This window comes from Hermetia illucens, chromosome 4 (genome assembly GCF_905115235.1).
Source record: "Hermetia illucens chromosome 4, iHerIll2.2.curated.20191125, whole genome shotgun sequence".
Taxonomy (NCBI): domain Eukaryota; kingdom Metazoa; phylum Arthropoda; class Insecta; order Diptera; family Stratiomyidae; genus Hermetia; species Hermetia illucens.
In genome coordinates this window covers 58,254,203-58,281,366 of record NC_051852.1, presented here as the reverse complement: position 1 = coordinate 58,281,366, position 27,164 = coordinate 58,254,203, and the positions used below count along the sequence as shown (strand labels likewise).

General features: G+C 41.8%; 1 protein-coding gene across 4 annotated transcripts in view; it reads right to left on the bottom strand.

Annotated features, from left to right (window-relative positions):
• Window positions 1–27,164, bottom strand: part of LOC119654172 (innexin shaking-B) — a 473,792-nt gene that overhangs the window by 341,453 nt on the left and 105,175 nt on the right. For all 4 annotated transcript variants that reach the window (XM_038059347.1, XM_038059349.1, XM_038059348.1 and 1 more), the window contains exon 2: window positions 15,440–16,855. In XM_038059347.1, coding sequence (XP_037915275.1) covers window positions 15,440–15,708 — 269 coding nt within the window. In that variant the 5' untranslated portion in view covers window positions 15,709–16,855. The remainder of the gene's footprint in view (window positions 1–15,439; window positions 16,856–27,164) is intronic.

Below are 27,164 nucleotides of genomic sequence, written 5' to 3'. Positions count from 1 at the left end.
GAACTGTGGTAGTTTCTTGTTGTTCAGTTGGGGTTCTACCTTCCTCAATAACCCGATTGAAGAATTCACTAACCCACAGTTTTGGTTCCAGCTCTTCGTTCGTTGGTGTCGACTTTTGACAAGTCGATACAGATCTCTCTCGCCATCCCGAGTTTGTAATAGACTTTACGAGTCCAGTTTATAGTAAAGATCTTTGTATTGGACCGCTCGAGTGGCAGCAATTGTTTTCTTTCGTTTCCGATTTCCATGTTTGCAAATTTCCCGATTGACTGTAAAACGTCGAGAAAATTGTGGTAGAGGCGACTTTTTCACAGACTTTCATTTAAACATAGTCAAGTATCTCGGTTGATATGTATATGTCTTAGATTGCAATAAATTTACACGAAAAACGCGGCTTCCCCGACTACAATTTTGTACTTCTGCCGGAAATTTTAGGGGATTTCTCTACTACATTTTGAAAATGTAGACTACATATAATTTTGTTAATTTAACTTAGCCAGATATTCGGATGGGTTGTTTATTAGAGCTCAAAATGTGTAATTTGTGAAATTTTTCCCAGTTCAAACATTTCGGATGCTTCTCAGTATGAGCGGGACCTTAATATGTATGCGTCAGAACGGAGTTTTTGAGCCACACGATAGACATTGCTATATCCGCCGAGAAAAATTGGCAATCCTTTTCGGATGCCCCCAATTTTCATGTCAATAGATACAACCCTTTTCAAATAAATTACGTATGACAGCCAGATAAAAAGATTTTCAAAAATACGGATAAGCACAAGGACAGATATACAAGTTGAATATATCTAGACTGCAAAGAACAAAGTGACAGATTTTATGCAAGTAGCCTTCCGATAAGACCTTCCATTTGGAGTGCACTGATGACGACGCTAGTGTAAACTAACCTAAGCAGGTAATCCTAGGTTTCATTTCCGGTGACCGGTCCAAGTTCACCTTCGTGGAAATTGAGCTGAGCAGGACAGAGCGCTTCGGATGTGAGACACCTGCCCACGAACGAGGGCAGGAGACGTCTGCACGCTTAGTGAACACAACCCGGGTATTGAAGCAAAAGCTCATAAGTACCAAGAAGGATATATCCTCGAATGTGGAGGGTTTGTTATTCGAATTGGACCAAAATAATATAAAGCTTCTCACGCATAGAGCTGCAATTATTTTGTGTTGCATTTTTGTATTTTGTATTTCAGGTCTCAGTGCCATCACATTGGATTACAGAGCACATGAAAACTTTGTCAATGACCTGACTAACACAGAGGCAGTTACCGGTGCAACTTCATCGTCAATTTTGATATTTTTTTAAGTTTTTGGAGTAGTTCTGCCTTTTACTGACGTAGGCCAACTTGGCCAGTTTTGCCCTTCTCGCAATCCACGAAGACATAGATCCTGAATAAGAATAAACAAACAGAGGGATTAGCGCAAGTTAACCAAGAGAATCAACACGCGGACTAAAACTGAAATATAAAAATAAAGACAAAAAAATAACGACTTAACCGCGCGCGTGAATCCGTCAAACTCTGGATCCGAATGCCGCGATCGAGAGGGAAGATCTTCGACGGATCGTATTCTCGATCGATACTTCTCCTGCTTACGATGTGCGATGAGGCACAGTCTTTAAGGTTTCCTCTCTGCCTTGGCATCCTCAAGTGATTCGATGGAAGAATGCCCCTTTTTGTATGCGGGACACCCTAAATGAAATTCAACATGCTTATCGGCATAAAAATTCAAGTCAGAGGACGCAACTCTGAAAGGCGAGTGTGCGATAGACATTGAAAAGGCATTTGACTGTACGCGGTTCCACAACTTATGGGCCGCATATACGGACCTTCGCCTTACCATAGAGACTTAGTCCTCAAGATGTACTGTGGGAATGTGTACACTCGTAATGTCATGGCTCAAAACAAAACAAAAGAGTTTTCACTATTAAGAACTATATATTTGGGTACAACAGGTTCCTTGAGCACACCGCAGTTCTAAACGCACTACTTAACAGCTTTTCGATACCGCAACGAAATTTTAGGAGCTTGTTTTGTTCGAAATAGGTTTCGGACAAATTTAAAAGCATTTATTCTTCGAAATAGGTTTTTGACATGTTTTTCGTATTTTACAAAGTTCATTACACAATTACAAGAAAGTACTCTTATTATAACTCCGAGATATTAGAAATTATACTGATTTCCGTCTGTAACTGTTTTCTTTCTGCACGAAAACTCGTTCTTCTCACAATGACTGCGAACTGTCTTCTTTCTTATTATTATTATTTTTTTATCTGACGTTTCTCGTCACCTACTCTGTTCTTCACTCTTGTAGCGAGGTCTGAACTGAGTGGAGAGCGCCAGTGACGTCATCTGTCCGCTGGTATTCGCGACATTCGAAATAAATTTCGAATGCCGCGAATCCTGCCGCGTTACAAAATCATTGACTAATTCGTTAAGATCTTTTGGAAAACAGCGAACTAAGCCCGGTACTTCGCATATCCGTTTAGTAGACGATATAATCCCCAACCTTAGAGAATTTTAGGGCGAACAAGAAGACTTCGTGGCAGGACATAGTAAGGTCTTTTACAAGACAGGTGCAATGAGATCTGTAATCCCACCGTCACCTGTGAGATTTGAACTGCGACCTTACATACAATAGCCTAGTACTCACTCTAGATCATCTCAAAAATCGTTTAGAACTGCAGAAATCATTTGAACGCTATATCCAGAGCGAATACGACGCAACTACTCTAGCTAGCTGGTCCCAGTGAAGTCGAGGCAGTTTAGTTTTAACAGAAGAACCAATAGCTCTCCTACTTCAATTAATTTTATTGTGGCATGTATCCGTTTCAAGAACATTTTGCTCGCTTCCTTGGAACAACTGATAAATTAACTGTTGCAACTACGTTCTTCTCATTTGTGAAAAAAAAAAAAAATTTAACGACAAATTATTATCGACAAGGGGTTGATCAGTGGACTGCAGGATTGGCTGACGCGTATTATAGCTCCCTGAGAGTCAGCCTGTCTCTCTCTGAGGGTGATATGTCTCTCTTCGTGGGTGATATCAAGATAGTGGGTGGTGAAAGCCACGCCGTGTGTAAGGTGACCCTACTATAATCAAAACGCTACGGATCTACACTAGTTAGTCGAAAAATACTTCTTTAGATGCAGGGTGTCTGCGAACCATGCCCATTAAATAGTTTGCAGTCGGGAATAACTGACTATTTTCGAACGGAGCCTCATTGATACTTGGTTGCTTCAACGAGTAAGTTTGCCAGATGATCATACCCGAAAGAGGAGAAATGGGGGTGTCAAATAGTAGAGCCGAGGTCTACATCGTATTGCAACTAACAAAGAACCACTGCTTAAAAAGCTGGGACAAGCAAAAGTACATCTGGGATCAGTACATCAGACGTCAGAAAGGCAACAGTCCTCAGTGGTGTAGGCATTCAATGGTACGCGTTATCTAAAGAAAGGCCTAAAACCATAAAAAACTCTCGAGAAGGCTCAGGACAGACCTAAGCCATCATTAATAGCAAGCAATTATCCCACGTTAGGGCAATGTTCACAAAAATCCAAACCTGAACCGAAAACGAGGAAAGTCTCGCGTAAGTAAGGGGTAAAAGCACGTTCCAGGAAGCTCGCCACAAGCTATATTAATGCTGTCAGGGGTATTCGGCTGGCCATACTGCCAGAAATGTTTTCACCACATGAAAGTTGCATCTGTAAGGGCAAGTTCCAAGGATAACATTAGAATTATGTCAGCTCAGGAGCCTTGGATGTATCAGCGCAGATTCGCGGTGAGCAAGGGACAGCACACAGGTAATTTGGGACTTCTCCTGAGAAAAACTAAGAGCTTGCATAATTATTAAACGTTATTTAAAATCTTTCAGAGTTCCTAACCGGAGACCTTATGACTATCCATGTGTACCTGGAAGCCGGGGGGAGAACTCAATAGGCAATCGTAGCATCGGGCTACTTTTCAGGAGACCATATCCAGATCCTACCGGGGCTAGCTGCTAGCCCCATAGTACTTGAGAGGAGGGCGCTAGCGCTACTCCCCGCCTGCGATGCCAACATCCATCTCGAAATCTGGGGAAACGGAGACGACAATTAAAGAGGTAAGTACCATTTTGAATTTTTTCTTAGAAATAATTTTGAAATACATAACATAGGAAACACTTCAACATTAGCGACCAGTACTAGACAAGAGGTACCAGACATAGCTCCAGAGAATACTCTGGTGAACGGACTGGCCAGGAATTGGAGCACGTTGGATAAGCTCTCTATGTCGGACCACAGAACAATCAGATTCGGCTTTGGGGGCAACTCCGAAATAAAAAGAATAATAAGCAATCCAAGGAGAACGGATTGAGAATTCTTTGCAACGCACCTGAGCAACAACATGGCTCACTTGCAAAGGGTCGGTAACATCAGGACCGAACAGGAACTGGAAACAGTGGTTGAAGACCCCAACAAATTCGTCATGGACGCATATGAGGCCAGCTGTCCGGCTAAGGCTGTTAAGCCATGAAGAAATGTACCCTGGAACAGGAACCTAGCCAGAATGAGAAAAAGTGCGAAAACTCTTCAACCGGGCAAAATAAACCGGAGACTGTCCAAGGTACGAAAATTCACTGAATGCGGACTTTATAAAGCCATGGTCAAAGACAAAGCAATATCTCCTGTCTATCTGCAGAAGTAAAATGGAATATTTACCAAGAATGAAGAGGACAGAACATCTGATTGTCAGAACTCATTTCCCCTCACAGCGGAAAGCCTCAACATTCCAACATTCCCTCACAGCGGAAGGCGTCCGACACCACAACAACGAACAAAAGGGAAAGAAAAGAGAACTGGAAACTAGCAGAATCATACGGAGTAGATGTCATCTTCCTAGCACTACTCAAAAATACCCGAAGGTGGATACTTCGGGTATAAAGGTTTTATGTTGATATTGTGTGAAAAATTTCCAAATTCTTCCATTCACACACACATATATTATGATAACATCATACACATCGTACAGTGCGATAAATTCACGTAACTTTGTTAATATTTTAGGATTAGAATTGTTCTCAAACAACTTTGCATTATGTGATTACTGATAACCGTAGTAAATCTTGTACTTCTAGGATGAACTTAAGGGGGATTGTCTCGTAAGTTTATATCGTAATTTCCTATTATTAACTTGATTTAGGCAGTTTTTTCTTTCGGTTAGATACGTTCTAAGAACGAGACCTGCTACGCTTTTTGGTTCATATATTGTAAGCCCTCACTCCCCTATATATCACCCAGTATCAAAATATCATCAGTTTCGAAAAGTACTAATTGAGCCTTTTCATTTAATAGTCCACACGACCATATTCTGTAAACAAAAATGTGCACCCCTTTTCACAACTAGGGGGAATCTGGCAATTAGAACGGAACCAAGTACATTTGCACATCTTGTTTTTTCCGCAAACTGCAAAAAAAGCAAAAGCTTGAACTGGTCCTCAAACTAGGTGATCCGATAGGTGAACCAACATCCTATAGGTGAGGAAGTTCGTAACCTCCTGAGTGCAACAAACAAGGTCCTAAAGAGCCAGTCACCCTAAGCCTTTATACATACTACATAACATCACCTCAACATAAGCAAGTATGCTTCCAAATACATGCGGTCCGAGATAAAGACGACTAGTGGTATGAGGCAACATGCGTATCTGGAGGGACGATTTCAGTGGAGATTTTAGCTCATTAAACAACTGCTCGTATGAAAAGTAACACACAGACGTTAGTAAGTAAACTGAACAAACAAGACTATTGCCTGCATAGGAAACATCATAGTAGCAGGCGGAGGATGGTCATTGAACACACAGGCTTATTCGAAATATATGTATGCAGCCTACGCAAAACCATGGTAAGACGAACTATGATCTCACTCAGCTGTCAAATCAACACGGTAGGTACACCTGGACAAATTCAGCTTGGATAAACTACCGGATTGTCCAACGTGCGAAGGTGCAGCCGGAGATGCGAAATATATTTTTTGATCACCTGCTCAAGGAGAAATCTCAAAAAATTCAGTTTAACAGTGTAAAATGTTGTAAGCTACATGGTAATTGAATGCGCCGTTGAATGCGGCAGTTACAAGGGTGAAACGGATCCACCAGCAACTAAACTAGTCGAAATACCGAAAGCTGGTGCTTCGGGTATAAAGATTTTGTGTTCATCTTATTTTCGCAACCCTATATGGCTAAAAATCCAAAATATTTCTTCAAGCTACAAGATATACGTACATATTACAGACTTTTATGCTCACCCTAAACAAACAAACATTGTCTGTTACCGAATACTATACTTATACATGCAGGTATATAAACATACATATTTCCGATTTATGCAAAAGTATACATATACACACAAACGGTACGCATATTGAATACCGCTGGTTTAATGTACAAATATATTTATCTGAATTAAGCACTACCCGCGAATCTTCATTAGCATATTCATATAAGTACATACATATGTCTATCTCAAGTAATTGGTGGGCAGGTATCAGTGGCCGCTCCGAGGAGCCCAATTAGCGCATTAGTGCGCCGTTTTGATGCCACAAACTCCTAAGACCGTGACTGTTGTTATAGAAACAGGGAAGCAGAGTCCAGCTGGCTCGGATCTTCAGAGCCAGCCCGTAGCATTCACGAAGGAAAGCAGCTCTCCGACCCTGCAGCTAGAAATCTCACTGAGGTCCCCAAAGAATGGCTTACCCAGTGTCCGCAGCCTGACTCGAGCCAGAGCCGGGCAATCGCAGAGAAAGTACATGAGGGTTTCCCTTCCTTCTCCGCAGCTTCGGCAATGCGAGTTGTAAGGTAAGCCGAGCCTAGCGGCATGGTCCCCTATGGGCCAGTGCCCCGTGCAGACCGCCGTAATCTTGAATGCATTTGCACGCGTCTGGCACAGGAGCTCTCGTGATCGGGCTATGTTATAAGCGGGCCAAATTCTCCTTGATTTGGCACAGCTTGTAAGCCTTTGCCATCTCAGGCCCGCGGCTGCTAGGTAGTACGAGTAGACTCGGCCCCCGACAGCCGCCAGCAGAACACCAACTGTATTCAACGAGGGATTGCCAAGAGCAGAGCCTTGCCTGGCTAATCCGTCAGCCCGCTCATTCCCCTCTATGTTCCTATGCCCGGGAACCCCAGAGAGTGATCGCGCGTGTCTTTGCACTGCCCCACCAACCGGGAAGATGTCGTCGTTGAGTACAAGGCCTTGATGGCCGCTTGGCTGTCGGTTAGAATGGCTATGTTACGCTTGGGGCTCGAATCACGCTCTAGCCATCGACAGACTTCCAATATCGCCAATACTTCCGCCTGGAATACACTGGTGAAATCTGGGAGACCATACGACTTGGATACACCGTGTGTATTCGAGAAAACCCCCGCGTCGACACCATAGGCCATCTGTGATCCGTCCGTAAAGAATACCGTGTCATAGTCATGCAACACGCCGCCGGTTTTCCACTTTGCTCTGGTTGGAAGGTCCACAGCAAAGTTTCTCGTGAAGTTCAGCTTGCGTGTGACATAGTCCGTATGGGATGCCCAGATTTCTCGAGGTATTTCATCTAGAATGTTGCTGTGGCCGTAGGAATTGGTATTCATATATAAATGATTGTCGTCAAGTCGGGAAACCAAAACTAATATCAGTATCGGAAAGTACTCATCGGGGCTTTTCATTTGGTACCCCACATGGTTGTATACGGTGAAAAAAATGTATACAACCCCCTTTGCATGTATGGGGAGCCCCCTTTAAACTGCGCGGACATTTATGTCACTCACTGTAGGCGTAGGATTTCATAGTTCCCATATATCCACCAAATTTCGTTTGAATCGGTTTAGCCGTTTTGTAAAAAAGTGGGTGTGACAGACAGACAGAGAGGCAGTAAATCGATTTTATTAACACAAAACCTTAAAAACTAAAACGAAATGTTTCCCTGCGACCGAAAGCAGAAGTTGAATGGAGACGTAGAAGAGAAGTTATTGCCCAGAAAGCAGTAGCAGTGAAAAGTAAACAACTGACATCAGTAGCTCCACAAGGAGCTTTAAGAGTTCGACATGCCCGTCTCCGATTACAGTTGTCTATTCATGATAAACAGGGAGGTTCACCCAGCCAGAAAGAGATATACAGACAGACAGTCAACTGATTTCAATGTACTTTTGTTTTACGCAAACCCTTTAAAACCAGGCGATTCTATTAAGTATATCATCAGTAAAAAGCATAACCAGCAATGATAAAAATCCCTAGAAAGCGTTTATCTGTAGAAAATGCCTTTCAATTATTTTGATATTTAAGAGAGGCATTTCTAGTCTCATTTGATTACATTATTTTACTTATAAAGTTTATATAGTACATATGAGTCAAGACGAGAAAACAATATAACAGCTAATGTATGTCTCAAACTCATTCATTTAAAACTTTAAATCGAAACAGGAGGGAAACTAAAATTTTTTAAATTGTTCTATAACAACCAACTAATTATTTTTTAAGTATTGCCAACGGCCTCGACCCTGGGTGATTATTAATGAGATCATCACGTCTTCACTAACCTATAGACAAAGGATACATCTCCGCCCATTAACGAAAACCCCTAAAACTTCCCACAAAAGCAAAAAAATGAAAATTAACTGAAATATTACGACAAGTGGTGATTATTTTAAAAAAATGTCCTTTCCAACGAAACTTTCTCTTAACTTTCGCACATAATTGGCACGAATGAGCCAAAGTCGAGCGCTGCACTGCTACTTGTGCAACCACCCTGACGACGACCCTCCAATGCTTTATCATTTATTTCTACAATTTTATTTCGTTTCCACAATTTTTCTCCATTGCCAGCGAAAAGTTTCCCTTTTTCAATTTATATTGTGTTTGAATTTCATTCCGTCTCTGTCAGGGTAAGTAATAAATTTTCCACCAATTCTTTGCACCATTCAGACTGCAATCTGTCCCCTTGCATGCCTATTTATACGCCTCTCCGCAGGCCCCACTGCTCCTCGAATTGCGGAACCTGGTGATGAATTCACCAGAAAGTGCACAAAGCTGCAACTTATGCAGGTATTTGGCCCTAATACCATTCCAGCTATATATTCGCGACTCTAACTGACACCTCTCGCTTTCAATGCTAATGCAAATCTAGCATTGATTTGACAGCATTTCAGTAATTTGTTCGTGACTCACTTCCGAAAACTGCACTACCAGGATCGAGTGTGAGGAAGTTCATAAGAAGCGAGGAAGTCAGTTGAAATTCTCTGTCAAAAACAACCTAAGAAAGCACGGGCTTACAGTTAAAGCCGACCGCCACCTGACGAGGACGACATTTTCTGGCAAGGTTGACTTTTCATTTCAGGACATTTTGCAGTACTTACCTACTTTTGTCACACTTTTCAAGTGCAATGAGGACGATGAGGACAATGATGAGAAAATAGTGCAAAATAGTTGGTCTTTTCCTTTTGTTCTTCGTTATTCAGAAGACGGCCCCATAACTAAACTCTATGCCAAAACGAGGGTCGACTATGTCGTCATTTCCATACCGAAAATAACTTGTTACCCTGACGAAAATAACATGCAAAGTGAAAAATGCACAAGCGAAAATTCATGGAATTCTAGTTCAAAGCGATTTTTCCATTGATCTGGGTGATTTAGGGTACATTCTCCTTTCCCGACAAAGCATAGTACGAAACAAAGGGACGACAATTTTTTAGGTCAAATGCAAAATACTATCTACGTTGCGTACTAGTAAATCATAATTTAAAAGTAGTTAGAGAGCGGTACTTCGTATTCTTTAGTGAATTTTAACTTTGCTGAAAATAATTTTTTTGAAGGACCCAAGCGGAGCGAACATAATGCTACTGTTACCACCAATGGTCCTCGGCCGTTTGTGTTCCTAGAATCGGAAAAAATGGGAATTGCTGAAAGAAAATACAAATCGGAACGTGTTGACTTGTCTTATGCTGCCTTGAGCAGAAGGAGGTGCGATACACACGTAAAAAGGGCTGCAGAGGGTAGGATTAATCGTTGAATAATTATAAAATTAAACCTAAGGTACACAACCCTTTTAGTAAGTATTAGAGAGATCTTTTTTTGTTTCATGGATTATATATATGGTTACCATTTACCCCTTTTTGGGGTAGAGCGCGTCAACCCCACCTATGCCCATTGTTCGCGGTTATATGAAATGTGCTTCAGCCGCCTAAATTCCTTCTCTACTGTTCTGCGCCAAGTGGTTTTGGGCGACCCACTCGTCGGCCATCTTCCGAGAGTGGATTCAACTGCATGTGATCGCCCCTTCTTAATGTGTGACCTATCCAATGCCACTTCCATCTTCCGATCGCAACGCATACGGGTGCAGGCCTGTGCGCCGACCAAGTTCTTTGTAATAGAATTACGCCGACGTATTCCGATGATGCTACGCAGTCAGGTGTTGACAAAGATTTGGAGCTTTTGGGTGACAGTGGGAGTCACTTTGTATGTGCTACTCCCATATAGCAACACAAAAGGAACATTAGTAAGAAACAGTCACAGCTTGATCTTCCTGTTGAGATAACTGGATTTCCCGATTTTGGACAAGGTAGCGAAAACGGATCTAGCGCTGTTAGTATAAAGTTCGACGCAACCGCCTACAGAAACCACTGTCCAATACTGGTTATAGAAAGAGTGCGAAGACACGTTAGACTGAGAACCTAGGTTTTGTCCGTCTTTATTTTGAGGGACTTGTTGCATTGTGGAAACCTACAGCGACGGTCTCTATAAAGTAGTCTGCAGCGGAGTACTCAAGCGACGCACACTCAAAGCGACCAGTTAGGCGAGGAAAGGTACGTTGGATCTAGCGGTGAGGCTGCGCTGCTGGATCTGATCACGAGGCTGCCTTCTTCTGGCTTGGAGTCGACGTTTTTTTTATCAACTCGAAAACATTTAAAAGATATGTTGTGCATTATTAACAAATAGAAACAGAACGAACATTTCGTCGTCGTTATATATGATAACACAGAATACTTAATTATTCGTCTCTTTTATATCTTTCATTTTACAAAGCCTTTAATTTAAATGTTAAGAATACCCACTGTGGTGCCCCCTAGGGACATCGCACCCTGTGGAGCGCAAGTCATCGTGCTCAATCAACTTGATCAAACGCCGAGCGGCTGCACCTCAGCGTCGGATTGCCACATCGCCTGCAAAGTCTCCATGATTAAGGATATTCGCAATGAAGAAGATACTGGAGAACTGTTGGAAATATAACATCGATGATCACCAAATTATCGTTAAAGTCGAACAGGAATATCACTGAGAAGACAAAAATCATGGCAACAAGAAAATGCACGAAATTAGCAGATGCAAACACGATCTGTTTGCCAACAAAACAGTTTACCCCATACTAATAATTCTAAAAATGCAAATGTGTACAGATAAACAAAGTCCATAATATAAAAAACCTATATTCAGTTGGTTTTGCGTTACGGCAGCGAAAAGTGAACAAAGAAACATGCCTTCTTCCTTTTCCTTAGCCCAAGTGAGGTCGGTTAGTCGTCATCGGTTGCACCATTTTGTCAAATGCCAGATTTGGATGCACCCGCTAAACTTTCGAATCACTACTCAGCCTATTAAGCCATTGTTGTTTCAGCCGGCCTTTTGGTCGTTTACCATCGACTTCTATGTTCAGATCAATCTTAGCAACTGAACTCCTATTTGCGCGACCATACGATTGCGATTGCGCACATCCTCATTTCGGATGTGATCAAGGCATATTATGCCACCCGTCCAACGGAACATCTTCGTCTCCAATACCGCTAGACGCCGTTCATTGTCGTTCATAGTCGGATGATATTGCAGTATATTTTAGATTCTAAACATTCGCTGACACGTTGGTCACAATCTCATAACGCAGTTCTCCATTGGATGATAGCATTGATCGGAGATATTTGAATCGCTCAGTTTTGGGCAGGTCATTGCCACTGACAATGATATGACTGTTTCACGGGAATCTGTTTTATTATTATTATTTAAATCTGAGACCGTGTTTTATGAGGCAATCATTCTATTTTTAGACAAGATGCTCAAGTTCAACTCTGTTATGGCATAGGACGCTGGACGTTAGATATCCCGTATGACAGTGTCCATAACCTGAACAAGGAGGAGTGGTGAGACACGAAGTAGCTTTGATATACCCACCATTCTTCGAACTTTATTTTTCCGATCGAATCTAAAGCAGCACACAAGGTCTTCTGGTACTAGGTGTTGTCGTAGAGCATACCAGATATGTTCGTATGGCTCAATGTCAAAGGTTTTCTCCAGATCCAGAAATACAATGTACAGAAGACTATGCTTCTAACGATGCTTCTCCACGAGTAATTGCGCAGCGTGTATTACCTAAGTAGTTCCGCAATTTTTGAGAAACCAGGCTTGATCCACAGTGATTTGAATGATTTCGTGAATACGGTTGTAAAGAATGCGTTCAAAAATCTTGATGGTAAGGGACAACAACGGATCGGAAGGAAATTTGAACATTCTGCTGGACTACTTTTCGTTTTCCATATTGGAATTGTGGTGCTTTCTTGCTAGTCACATTTTATTCTACCTTCTTCAATAACTCGATTGAAGAAGTCACTAAGCCGCAATGTTGGGTCCCAGCTCTTCAGTTTCCAAATCTCAGATTCAGTATCATCAGGCCTTTTTGCTTTTTCCGATTTCACTCGTTTTATTGCTTCCTCGAATTCAGTTACCGTAATGGGTGGTATTTTTCCAAATGTCAGGAATGCTTGTAGAAATGGAAGATCAGCAAATTCTTCCTTTGGAATCTGTCTGAAATATACTCGCCATGTGCCTATCGGCTCGTCGATTGGTAAGCAAATTACTGCTTTTGTTATTCGCACAACAGAAGTGTTTGATATCCTGTGTGCATTGGTGTCGACTTTTGACAACCCCATACAGATCTCTCTCGCCATTCCCAGTGTCAAGTTTATAGTAAAGACCTGGTGACAACCATCGCTTTCTTTGCCTGTCGGTTATCGTTTTTGTAAATTTGCCAATTGGCCATCATTTTACCGTCGGCATTTCTTTTCACGGACTTTCACGTGGATGTGAATTTAAAACCAAATATCTCGGCTGATGAACTGCTTACCTGCCTTAGTGATTCCGAGGTTTGCACAGGCCGCTTGGTGAATCCAATTTTGTCGGTCGTCGAAGTTGAGGTGCGATGGTGGCTTTGCAGCCGTTGGTAGAATGTCGGCATATTACGAGAATACACTCAATTTGTGTTTTGCTGTTCCCACTACGAAATGTAGGGAGATGAGAAAATCGTGTGATGAACCATGTGATCAGAAGTACAAGATCATGGGTGTCCGTGAAATGGACTATACGCTCATGACCCACATTGCGCGCTCCAAATACTTTTCCCTACAAGGCACCTGTTGCCGTCTGCCATTTCACTCACACGACCATTAAAGTCGGTCGCAATGACGATATATTCATCAGCAGGCACGTCACAGGTTTTTATTTGGGCTTGGAACTAGGATGGTATGTAAATATAATAACATGTGGACGATGAAGCAGGCCGGAGAGCGAAAAATCAATGTTTTCTAAAGTCACACGGTCAGAAGAATTTCAGTATAAACCAGTATCTATGTGCCAGTCACGGTTGGACTCTGATTTTATTCTCCAAATCAACACATGTCCGAAAGGTCCGCGGGATTATGCCTACATGGCAGCCACTCACGCTAAACCCCCAGGACGTTCATCTCTTTTGCAGTGGTGCCCTGAGATGTTGGAGAGGAAAACAGGACAGCAACCGTGTGGGTCGGACCAAAACCGAGTGGCCGAGGAAAACTTCTATGTTATGCACCGGGAAACGCTGTACTCACTATAGTTTGCTGGGCGTAATATCCTTTGCAGTTTTCGAATTAAAACTAATTGTTGAATAGGTTCTGATTGTCTGTTTCTCCGGTTACCATCCTGAGCCGTTTTTATTATTACAACTTGAGTAGACGACCTAAACTATCACGTTTTAAATGTTTTGACTGGGTAATTTTTGGAAATTTTGCTGCATTTTACAATCACAGTTAACCACACTACTTTTCACCAAATTCCTAATTGACAGATTTTGGCCTGTGCCAAACCTACTATTAACGCATCTTGGAATTATAGAGATGCCTCTAAAGTTGATACTATAGTCGAGGTTATGTTTCTCTAAAATATTCCGCTTCCATTGATAGACACTCTCCCACCATATGTATGAGGGGTGCTAAGCTATCAATTGTATTTAAGTAGTTCGAACTTCCTGAAATCTATAAATCTACTATATATAGCCTTCGATCTGGGATGCCAAATCACCCTCATTAGATATTCAATTCATACGTTCCCACGAATGACAACCTTTCAAATCATTGATTACGATTCCATTCTCATTCAATTTCAGTCCTATTTCTGCACAGAATGTATCATATCCCAAGGTAGTATAGCTAGTAATAATGGAAGCAGAACCCTTCATGGCCTCACCTTTAAACTACTTAAGAAGGACTTCATTCGGAAGATTCATGATGGCAAAAGCTCGCCTCCAGACACCAGCCAGACCACCCCCACACAACTTATGTCTCATTTTTGCATCGAATAATTTATCAAAGTTGGTAAATGTTTTTCTTGATGATGGCAATGCAATGCCTTGAACAGTCGACGTTCACGGACGCAATGGTAAAAGGCGAAGTTTTTCTTGTTAGAACTGTTGCCAATTGAACGGGTGGGTGGACGCCGAATGCGACTTAAGCAAAAACTTGAAACTTGGACTTGATTCCGAAATACTTCTCCATGCAATGCAATGCAACGATTTTGATTGACAAATTTTATTGCTTCCCGTCCTCAAACGTCCTAGACCTTATTATTCGAGCGACGACAACGACAAGTAGACGACATGAGTAGGCAGTTGAATGTAAGGACATGTAGAGATTTATATGTCAGCATTGTTGTCTTTGGTATAGAAGGAATAAGGTTAAAGGAAGTCTTCTGTGGCAAGAATTATAGTCTAGATAATTGGAAGGCATGCCTGCAGGGACCTTCGGGAAATGTTCTGGGAAATTACCTGTCAGCCTTCGATAGTGTACCCGATGCTACGCTTCCACAATTCTAATGTTAGTTTTGGCAATTAGGGAGCAACTGCAGTCACTAGTATACGCGAGCTAGGAGCGCCGTTTTGAAGGTCACGAAAAGTTTAATTTTCCCCAAAAATTCCCAATCCAAGTTATGTTAAGTGGCTTTCCTATTATCTATTGGCTAAACAACTTACGCTTACCTAATGTAGGGTCCCCTAAAACGTGCATCTTTTACCTTCTATCGAAACCACACAATGCAAACTAGATTCTGTTAGACACACTCTGACTATTTGACTTTCGGTACGGTTGCAGTTTCAAATAGGATCCAATCATTACCTACCGTTTGTGTTGAATGCTACGTTTGTGTTCCGATCGTCGTATGGATGATGGACCAACTCTGCCCATTAGTTGTTCTTGCGTCGAACCGCCAACGGCACTCCGTAGTTGCGGGCTGTTCAACGACTCGACATCAAATTCTACGCCAGGTAACTCCAATGAAGTAATCGGATGGATACGTGTCAAAGATAAGGTACTTTCCAAGACAGCGCTAAGCAATGGGGCACTTCGTAGGGATCTCAAACTACCACGTCTAACAGGTTCTTTAAACATTTATTTTCGAGGAAATGATAAAGGAACTAAATAAAATCAAGTTTTCGCTATTCGTTTGAGCTTCAAGAAAGTACGAGTATACGAGTATCTTTCGGAAATGATATTTGTAAGTGTGTGTATATTCGTTGATGAAACTCTTAGTCCTGTATAGCTCACGTGGGCTACTACCTTGCTTGGGGAGCAATTATCGTGAGCTCCTGTCTTTGACTCGCGTTACTGATTGCTTCGTCTTTAACACCCGAAAAAAAGGTCCTTCATTTGAGAAATAATCATAGAGAAGAAAGTATCGAACACCATCTAATAGCACTAACATTTCACTTCAAAAAAGAAAGCATGCATCAACGAGCGTGCTAAGTCAAATGGCACAAATGCTCAGTTGCCAATCCATTTACGTTGACGATTTTGAGTTTTCGTGCGTCCGCTGCGTCGCTCATGTCCTTCGACTTATCGATTACATAGTGCACATTTGAAAATTTGAATAAAAAGGCATTCTACAAGCACCATTCTAGCTTATGCAGGCTACGCAAGCAACATTAGCAAAGTGTCGGTTCTCAATTTCAACAAAAACTTGCAATTTCGAATATTACTCCGAGCATTCGAAGTGGGTCCAACTCCACTTTTGATTAAATGAAATCAATTTAATTTGTTTTTAGCATTCCGTGCATTTCGGGATTACACAAAAATTTGAACTTAGTTTCGTCTCTGATTGTTCTATTAAATTTCGATAATTATTTGGTTTTGTTTAAAAAGTTTTGTGTGCGGTTGATTTACTGCGTGCTCGTGGCGGAAAAGAAACAAGCGATAAATTAGCATGAACGGCTACAAAACGTAAATTATTGAATTATTTACACTGAAAAATTCGTTAAAATTCTGGTGCATGCCGAATCAATTCCTTCCTGTGTCGGTTAGGTCCTCTTCTGCTGCACGACCTTGTCCCCAGCACACCTTCTACCGCCCCGCCGTCCTGTCACGTGGAAGCCCTCTATCTAATGAGGACCCGCTTACTAACCGTTACCATTCTGCGGGGACATTCACTGTAGCATGTCTCAAATGGGCAACCACATTATTTGAGTCGATGAAATTTTTGTAAATATAAATATGAAATCTCGTGATGTCCAGTCCATTGTGATGATTGTTGTCCACTTATCTGAAACAAGAAAGGATTTGCTTAAAGGAGTCTGGATAGAAATAGATGCGAATAAAATAACTTGGACTAATAAATAATATGGAGTCCAGCAACAGACTAAAGTAACCCGTTGGATTATCACAATTTCATACATCATTCTAAACGCCGTTTGTATTTTGGAGTGTCGAGTCCTGCAACTGAAGGGATGTACTACCCTTTCCGAGCGTGATTTCAAATTTTACGTATGCTTGCACTTGGGATCTACGGTCTGTTTGAATGTGGACACACATCAAATGAAATTGATCTTCTGACTCATTTGATTATCGATATCCCCCAATACATAAGAAATTTAATTTCCAATCACGGATTGTTTTCAGAGGGAGGCAAAAGTAAAATAAGACTAAGAGAGGTGGGGTCAAAGGAATCAAGAGACAGTGTGTGATATGACCAGCATAATCTCGAGTTTGGGGAGCGAAAGTAGCTGCCGAGCACCGCGAAGAAAACTTCGAAAATGTCCGCGGCACGTGTATTACAAAAAGTAATGCTGAAGATAAAACAAGTCGGGAAACTGGAAGCTAGACGCTTCAGGTATGAAAGGTTTTGTGTATTTCTTTTATAAAGAAATTTGGGTGTGCATTTGTCCCATTAGCATGTAGCACGTAAAATATGCATATATTATGTGAAAATAGCCGCTTTCAAGTGATATTGACATTCATAGTCTTGAATTTGCAGAAAAGCGCAGATTTGACCTAGTATAACTTTGTTAGTAATAGTGCGATTTTCACGAAATTTGGCAGGATCATGACCTATACTATAGCCTACATTGCTGCAAACTTTTGTGATTCTAGGGTGAACTTAAGGGGGGTTTTCCTGTCAATTACTAAAAATTATAGTAGTATACTATTATTAACTTTATTTGAACAGGTATCGATATGGAGGGTATTTCGAAGCCTAGGCACTATATAGTGGCAGCCCCCTGATTTTTTCCAGATTTTTCGGTTTGGTAGTTCCTGAGAATGGGTTCGTTAAAAAAATGACCACTTTCAACCCCCCGCACTCCCTACCTCTTCAGCAAAAGTCTATACTAATACCGGCTTCGAAAAGTACTAACCGAGACCTTTAATTTGATACCGCACATGACTATATTTGGTGAAAAAAAATTTACACCCCCCTTTTGCATGTATGGGGACCCCCCCTTAAATTCGTCGTAAGTGGATGTAACTCACTATATGCGTGAGCGTTCATAGTTCCCACCTTTCTACCAAATTTGGTGTCAGTCGCTATAACCGTCTCCGAGAAAAATGCGTGTGACGGACAGACAGACAGACAGACAGACAGACAGACAGACAGACAGAGGGCGGTAGGTAGAGTCGATCAAGGGCAGAAAGAGTGCGCCTACAAGGCAGCCCGCAAAACCCTCAAGCTGGCCATCCAGCGAAGCAAGAGGAAATGCTTTAGGGAGCTCTGCTCAGAAGCGGACGTAAATCCGTGGGGGAGAGCTTATGGAATCGTGATGGGACGATTTAGAGGCCGTTCGTCTCCGCAGATCACGTGCCCCGCCTTCTTGTTGAAAATCATCCAGGGGTTATTCCCCCAGCAAGAGGAGAACACCGACACATTCCAACCACCTCTGAATGTGATGGCAATCCCGCCAGTCACCAGAGACGAGCTCCTGGAGATCTGCGGCAGAATAGGAGACAACAAAGCACCGGGTCTGGACGGAATACCGAATAAGGCCCTTAGGCTTGCCGTCAAATCCAGGCCGGACATGTTTGCTGGGTTGTTCGAAGCGTGCATGTCCGAGGGAATATTTCCAGCGGTATGGAAGCGGCAGAAGTTGGTGCTTCTGCCTAAGCCTGGTAAAGCACCAGGTGAACCATCCTCATACCGACCCATATGTCTTTTGGACACGGTGGGGAAAATGTTAGAGCGGGTAATCTATAATAGATTACTCCCAGTAGTTGAGAGCCAAGGCGGCCTTTCAGATCGGCAGTATGGATTCCGTAAAGCCAGATCAACCATTCATGCCATCAAATTGGTTACTTGCTTGGCCGAAGATGCAATCCACCGAAAGGGTAGTACCAGCAAATATTGCGTGGTAGTAACCCTGGACGTGAAAAATGCATTCAATTCGGCCAATTGGAATCTAATCCGGAAATCCCTAGCGAAGGTTGGTATTCCCGCCTACCTCGCCGCAATTGTCGATAGTTATTTAACTGAAAGGAGGCTCTGGTACGACACTGATGACGGACCGCAGGAGTACGTCGTTTCCGCGGGTGTCCCGCAGGGCTCCGTATTGGGCCCACTACTGTGGAACATCATGTACAACGATGTACTTAATCTTCCCCTTCCGGAGGAAGCCACAGTGGTGGGTTACGCTGACGACATTGCACTGGTTGTTGTCGCAAAGCATCTCGAAGATGCTGAGTTATACTTGAGCGAGGCAATCGGTGCTGTCAAATGCTGGTTGGAGAGCTCTGGTCTGACGCTTGTGGAGGAAAAAACGGAAGCGGTCCTCATCACGAAGCGCCGGAAGAGAAATTACGCCTGTGTTAGAGTCGGGAATCATATCATCACTTCCAAGCCGGCCATCAAATACTTGGGGGTGGTGATAGACAGGAACCTCAGCTATAAGCAACACGTACAGTATGTTTGTGATAAATCATCTACTGCCAGTATGGCCCTGGCCAGGATGATGCCGAACGTGGGAGGGCCACGGCATACCTCTAGGTTGCTTATAGCCAGGGTGGTGACCTCAATCATGCTCTATGCGACCCCAGTTTGGAGCGAGGCGTTGCGGATGTCAGTTAATACTAGCAAACTGAATGCAGTCTACAGGAGGACAGCTCTGAGGGTATGCTCTGCCTTCAAGACTGTCTCAGATGATGCAGCATTCGTCATCTCTGGAATGATGCCCATTGACATCTTGGCAGATGAGATGGCGAATATATACCATGCGAAGCCAATCTCTCCCTTATTGCAGACGAAGAAGGCTGAGAGGGAGAGATCCATAAATAGATGGCAAGAGCGGTGGGAACGCTCGGGAAAGGGTCGGTGGACTCACAGGCTCATTCCTGCCATCAAGGAGTGGTTGGAGAGACGACACGGTGAGGTTAATTATAATCTCACCCAGTTTCTCACGGGACATGGAGGATATCTCCAATACCTTTACAGGTTTAAATTGGAGACCTCACCCGACTGTCCAAATTGCGATGGAGTCCCAGAGGACCCAGAGCATGTATTCTTCCACTGTCCGAGATTTGTGGAAGAAAGGAGGAACCTAGAGGAGACTCTAGGAGAGGTGCTGGTACCAGAAAATCTGGTGCCGAAAATGCTAGCACATCAAGAGAATTGGGATGCGGTCAACTCCATGATCGCATCAATTCAAGATAAATTGCGAAAGGCAGAGGAAAGGAGAAAAACGCGGTCACGTGCGCCGCGTATAGAAGAAATGGGATTAAGCTAGAGTGAGCTGACTCCGCCCCGTGATGTAATACCTTATGGTGGTTCCGCGGGGCAGGGAGGGAGTCGGGGGTGGTTTTAGTGGGTAAAAATCCCACACGCTGGTGTGTCCAGACCAGTGTCTTTTGAAGATTTCCACCTCCTCAAAAAAAAAAAAAAAAAAAAGACAGACAGACAGACGGACAGACAGACAGACAGTAAACCGATTTTAATAAGGTTACCTCAAAAAGTAATATCTGAAGAGCAGATTGTAAAGCGGACACATATCATGAAAGATTCGTCGGATTTGCTTGCAGGCTAGGGAGATTGACAGTGCCGAAATGGGAAGACTAATATATATTTCCCTTTAAATTATAGAAATCGGGGGAATTTGTGTTGTATAGTTTTGAAGACAATTGTGGAGGAGGTATCAAACTATAGAGAAATATATTTGACGATATTTCTATCGAGGGAGTTATTTTCCGTCCATTTCACAAAGTGAATCGTAGTTGTTTCTTTATTGTCTTGAGTCAAGCTGCAGGAAACATTTCTCTTTTCCTACTATATGGCACTTTTATCTTTTCCATGATCACAATTCTAACTTCCTCTATCCCTTCCCGACTCAAAAATTAAAAAAATCAACGTCTTCCAGATATTCATTTTACATAATCATTTAAACTACTCAATTCCCACCAAAACCTAAAATCTATAGCAACGCTAACTCCCATTTAAATATTATATAATGTAATGTACATGCCCGCGTTAGCCTGCAATTGAATGCATTTCGGCCACCTGAAACAGAAATTTTTATATGTGCGCACTATTTACTAGGCGCTTGCTAAGGTATTTTTGTTTCCAATGATTGATTCATGAACATGCCCTACCGGTCAGGCAAAACAAGAGGTAGGGTTTTTCTTTATTCTCTGGTTGGATTTTTGACTTCACGAAGATTTAATGAGAGGGGGAGGAGTGCTAAAAAAAAAGTTGAAAATTGGGAAAGTGTGAATGAGGAGATAAAAGAAGTTCTACAGAGAGAAATATTCTGGAGGCAGCAGGCTTTTTAAGCAAGAAATCTTGAACATTTACGCATGATAGTTGATTTTCGGGGGAGAAAAGAAGCTAAAGGACTCGTTAAAGCATATCTTTTGTGGGCTTTGGATACCAGTTTTTCAATTCAACGTAGAAAGCAAATAAAGCTGCCAATTTCAGTACGGTATTTTACTATATCGAAATTTCCTTGCACGGATCGTTTTGTGAGAAATAAATACGCGTACGTAAGTCAACCAATAAACTTACATCGAATTCCCAAGTGGAAAGCAGTAATAACGATACATCCGTTGATACTGTTAAAGTTATTATAAGAAAAGCAAAAGCCAATAGTGGTTGAAATTCAATACATAGTGTGAAGGTTTGAAAAGAGTCAACCTTTCATGACTGAAAATCATCAAATTCGGAAAAATTCATGAAGAAATGAGTTAAGAAGAGAGGCCATTAATAAGAAATTAAAATAAAAATGACCTAGCATAGAGGCTTACCGATTTTCAGACGAAGAAGGAAAAGAACTGGATTGGCAACCATTTGAAGAAACTGTGAAAAGTCGGTCGAAAAGCATTAGGCTAGCTATATAATAATAATAGACGGAATATTTGATTAAAAAGGGTTTGAAAAGTAGCATGTTGTGGTTGATGGAATGAAAAGTTTAGAGGAAAACTTATGAACGTCGTGTGACCTGGGGCAGCTTAATAATGTTTCAGGAAGCGAGATGAGCAAAATGCAACTGATAGTTGGCGTTTTCCTCGGAACAATAGGAGAGAAGTCAGTTAATGCATTAGTTCACATCTAAAGCATCTGAAAATATGAATAATAAATCCCTCTCTCCGAAAGTGTGTAAAGTACCACTCTTCGGAGAGGACAAATACTTTTTAGAGGTGACAAGGTAAAGTTTAGTGAAAAGGACCGATATTGGTGCCAAGTTTATCACGAGAGACTTAATCAAGAAAATAGGAAACACCTAGAATAGATGTCGAACAGCAATTAATGAGAGAAGGTAAACATGGAACAAAAATAAGAACAAAGTAAATCATAGGATCGTTATTCGGAACTGACAGGCCGGTTTACTTCCTTTAAGTACGTTGACGTCAAAAATAACTTCGTTTATGTCTGGAGGCGCAGTCTGTATCCACATGTTACAGTAACTTAATATATTTATCATCCGCAAGAGGTAGAATTTCACCTCCTCAACTGCTCATCATCGTGGATGAAAGACTTACCGTTAACATTCCTCACAGGACGATCGGAAAGTCTCCGACCACTTGCAAGCCTTTCCGTTTTGTGGTAAGCTGTAGCGAAATCGTCACTATTTGAGTACACACTTATTTCCTCAACAACGCAATGGTGGTATTCAATAGAGTTTTCAGCTCCTCACATTCATTAATCCCCTTGCATGTTTCGTCAGTCGCCAAAGTGCTATAACGCCCTTTTGAAACTTGACGAACCACTCCATTCCTGCTACAGATAGGGGCTCTTTTGAAGGGAATTCTCATCAATATTCTGGAACAAGTTATTTGGAGTATCTTTCGTTTGCGAAATCAAAAATCGGATCATAGGGACAGCCCGTATTGATTTTTGGGGCTAACGCTCTGTCTGGTAACTATCAGATGGTGGTCCCTTTCTGTACCAATCTTAGCACCGCTTTTGTTACGCACATTCACTAGACAAGACTTAAATCTACTATTGATCGCGTCAATCTATTTTGGTATTCGGTGCCGTTCCTTCGAAACCCAGCTGGATATGTGGCATGTTTTGTGCTAGAACAGTAACGGTGACCAGAGGACGAAATTTACAGAAATCTACCAATTTTCACCGTTGTTGTTATGGTCACCAAGACCACGTCACCCCACCACAGCGCTAGTAAGATATTACTAGATCCTTTTAGCATTCTGACCACTCATTATAATCACAATGTTACATAACGAAACCTTTCCTAAACTTTGTGTAATTCATAGAGATTAGCCTTTTCCTCTGTATTGTAAATCTACGTTGATGCATTGCACTATATAATTGAGACGTTGTTTCACCTTGACTGGAAACCTAAAGTGAACTTTCTGTCAGAAGTCCGGGTCCTAGGTCATGAGAATATATCTTGCAATAACAATCAGCAATAATCTAGCACCGCAAATCGCATTCAATGCCACTGGTCTTGCCATATTCCAAACCACAACGCCGCAAAACGAAGGGGAGTTCTTTCGAGGTTACCGAAATCTAACTTTGCTTAGGTCCGGAATGTTCAGTCTATATCGCAAGAATTCACACTTGAGAAAACGAGCATTATAGGAGCTCTGAACAGCTGTTGTCGAGGAGGAAGGGTAAATACAAAAACCAATCAAAAACAGTCATTTATAGCCAAAGATCGTAGCTGCATGGTCGGTCCCTATTAAGAACGTTGTTGGCCCATAAATTTATATTTCTATTATCGAAGCTGCAGATGTTCTAACTCTGAAACCAACGAAATATCCAAACTGAATCTCGGAACCCACTTACCCGAAAGTTTGCTGCCAACCTCAAGCCAAATTTTTAAAAGGATGATCTTGAATCAGGTAAATTTGTTTTTGTCAATAGAAAACATTTTGGCAAAATACCAATTTGCCTTTGCCAGCAGTACTATATGGCACATCAGCTTTATATAGTCACTGGAGGTAGTCAATAGTCCCTCCTGCATAAACTTTGTGTTGGATTGGTTATACTAGATTCTGGGAAGGCATTCAACTCCATTTGTCAGAAGGACTTTGTTGCAAGTTAATCCGACTTGAGTTCTCGCTTCATCTAATATGAATTACCTTCTCATTTCTTTAATTCGCAATTTTATAAGTAAATGGACTAATCTCAATCTAGAAGACTATTCGGCAGATGTTCCCCAAAGATCATGTCTGCATCTAACACTTGCCAATATTTATATTGTGGATCTATTTGTAAATCTCCAAAGCTTATTAGTCGGATTTGCTCATTTACTCATTGCAATTTTTAGCAAACCGCAGATCGCAACCCTCCATTAGAAATAAATTATTATTGCTGTCCAAAATTACCATTTAGCCAATTATAAGTTGCGGAATACTTGCTTAAAGAGAAATTTACAATAACTTCAAAGTAGATGTTACTCTTAATAGATCCCCGTTTTTTCAAGGAGAATTCGACCTGTCCAATGCTTTTCCATCTTCTCATCAACATGTCTACGGAAAATTGGAGATAGGAAATTATTCATTCCAAATTGTTTCAGGTCAAAGTGCTGCAAGACATGGCGTACTCAAGTTTTGATGAAGGCTTGCAGCTTTGGAATAACAGTGAAGATTACTTTCCATGTGCTATTCTGATAAAGCAGAATTTCTTACGCCGTTTATACGTCAAACGACATCAAGTTCGATGCCACTGTCCAAGATATACAGATCAATCAACACCTTCGATGTTCTGCCCATTAAGGGCTTTTCCCACTTCAGTTCAGATGATATGAAACTAAAAAATCTGAAAGATTTATGACCAGAAACCCCCCCCCCCCAAAACCAAAACAAAAATCTTATAAAAATTTCACTTTTGTCCAGTTTACTCATTTCACGTTGAGCCTTGCTTCTTTTGAAGAGTAAGAGCCAAAATGCTCGTAAGAGAAGGAGTACGGTCAAAGGGCAGTATAGGTCACACGGCGAAACGTGGATTGGTACACATGGTGGAGCATAAAACCTGGGAACGCTTGCTGAACCAACACCAAAAGTTCTACTACCAAACCCCACCTCCATTTTTACGTGGTAATCGTTGGAGTTCTTTCTTAAGGAAAACTGCATATGGAGAAAAATTGCATCAGCTTGCCCTCCAGGTTGACGGTTGGGTAGGGTTAACTATCCTACAAGGAAAACATAAGCTACGAAGCCACGAAAAGAACCAGGAATTGAATGGATTTGACAACGACGAACGTTGTATGGGCATTTTGGAGCGATAGTTAGAATGCTTTGATGAACTGCTCAGTAACCAAAATATCGGCGAGTTGGATATTCCGCCAACTGGAAACGGCGAACAAATGCGGATCCTTCCATACTATAATTTTCCTTTATCGGATTATTGCCTATAGCGAGATCATTTTGGGTCTCTGTTTGTCCCTTGTTGGTCCCAGTTTATTCGCCTTTTGCATTAGGTGGATAAATTGCACTAGTAGGGAGATAAATTAGCATCCATTATCATGCCAAACGCTTTACCATTCAAGAATACATTTAGGTCCATTTTTATTCGCTTTTCTAGTACATTGTTCTCAATAAACTCTAACTTTTATTCTTTGAATCTCTCGATGTTCACTTCGTAATCGTATTAATAGCTCGAACAAATAAAAGCTACAAAACTCTACTCAGTATATCTACTGTTTTCAAGATTTTAAAATTGTTTCTATTGCTATAACTAAAAGATATGTGCTGTCCTGTTGAGTTGCATATAGTACAGTCACCACTTATTAGGAGTCAGATATGGCTGATATTTTGAACTAAAACCCGCTAGACAGTGATGTTCTTACAGTGGGGCACCCCAAGAGTGGAAAAAACAGTCCGTACAATTCATCGGCTTAAAGACCGTAAGTCTGCAGGACTATAGACGAATTAGTCAAATATGGAGGCGACCAACTACACCAAACAGTTCATCAACTGATGCGAATCAATGTCTGACGACTGGCAACGAGACTTATCTGTCCCATACATAAAAAGGGACTATCACGCAGTGCAACAGTTACTATGTAACCACGTCGCTGATATCTATAAGATATTCCCACTGTTTGCTAGCTCAAATAGCCCCATATGCCCAGAATATTGGGCCATACCAAAAAGGCTTCACTCTAGGCAAATCAGCAACAGATTAGATTTACTCTCTGCGGCAAGCGACGGAAACACTGTTGGAATGTGGCCATCAGGTACACAATTTTTCATCGAGTTCAAGGCTACTTATGATAGCATAGCCAGATTAAAACTGTACACGGCCAAGAGAGGATTCGGTATCCCATCCACTTAACATTAACAACGTTCTAAGACAGGGGAATGCCCATCATGCACCCTGTTTAACTTCGCCCTGGAAAAAGTGATCCGGGATGCTGATGCATCATCTTTTTCAAGCTGACCCAACTACTGGCCTGCGTTGATGACACTGTCATTATGGGGAGAACAACCTGAGATGTACAGTCTACCTTCATTCAGATTGACCAGGCGGCACGAGATCTTGGGCTGCACATTAATGACAGCAAGGCGAAGTAGATAGTGGCAATTAAGTAGAAGAAACAAACAATCAACAGCATCAAGTCACACTAGTCAAACGAAAGCAGTAAAGATAGGAGACTACAACTTTGGGACCGTTGAAAATTTCTCCTATCTAGGGTCGAAAATCACAACCTGTAACAGCAACGACGACGAAATCCGCGCACGGCTCTTGGCTGCCAACAGAGCCTATTTCAGCTTCCAAAAACTGTTCCACTCGAAGCATCTCACTATAAGGCCAAAACTCTTACTGTACAAGAACACAATCTTGCCAGCCCTTATGTATTCCTTGGAAACCTAGGTTCTAAGCAAGAAAAATCCTCCGAAAAATGTTTAACCCCCTACATGAGAATGGACGATTTCTTAGTATATATAACGGCGGAATTTATGAGCGATACCACGATCGTCTTCTTGTAGTTAAAATCCGGCGAGTCACTTAATCCATACGGTTGAGAACGATTCAGCGCGGAAAATATATAAGGGCAATATCTATGTTAGAAGAATCAGGCCAGGCCACCAGGCAGCTTTTAGAGATATGGAATTGGTGAACTTGGGAGAATAACCTGGATATCCGGAGTTCTCTTCTAAAGCAGATCTAGACCGACAACCGGCTGCTG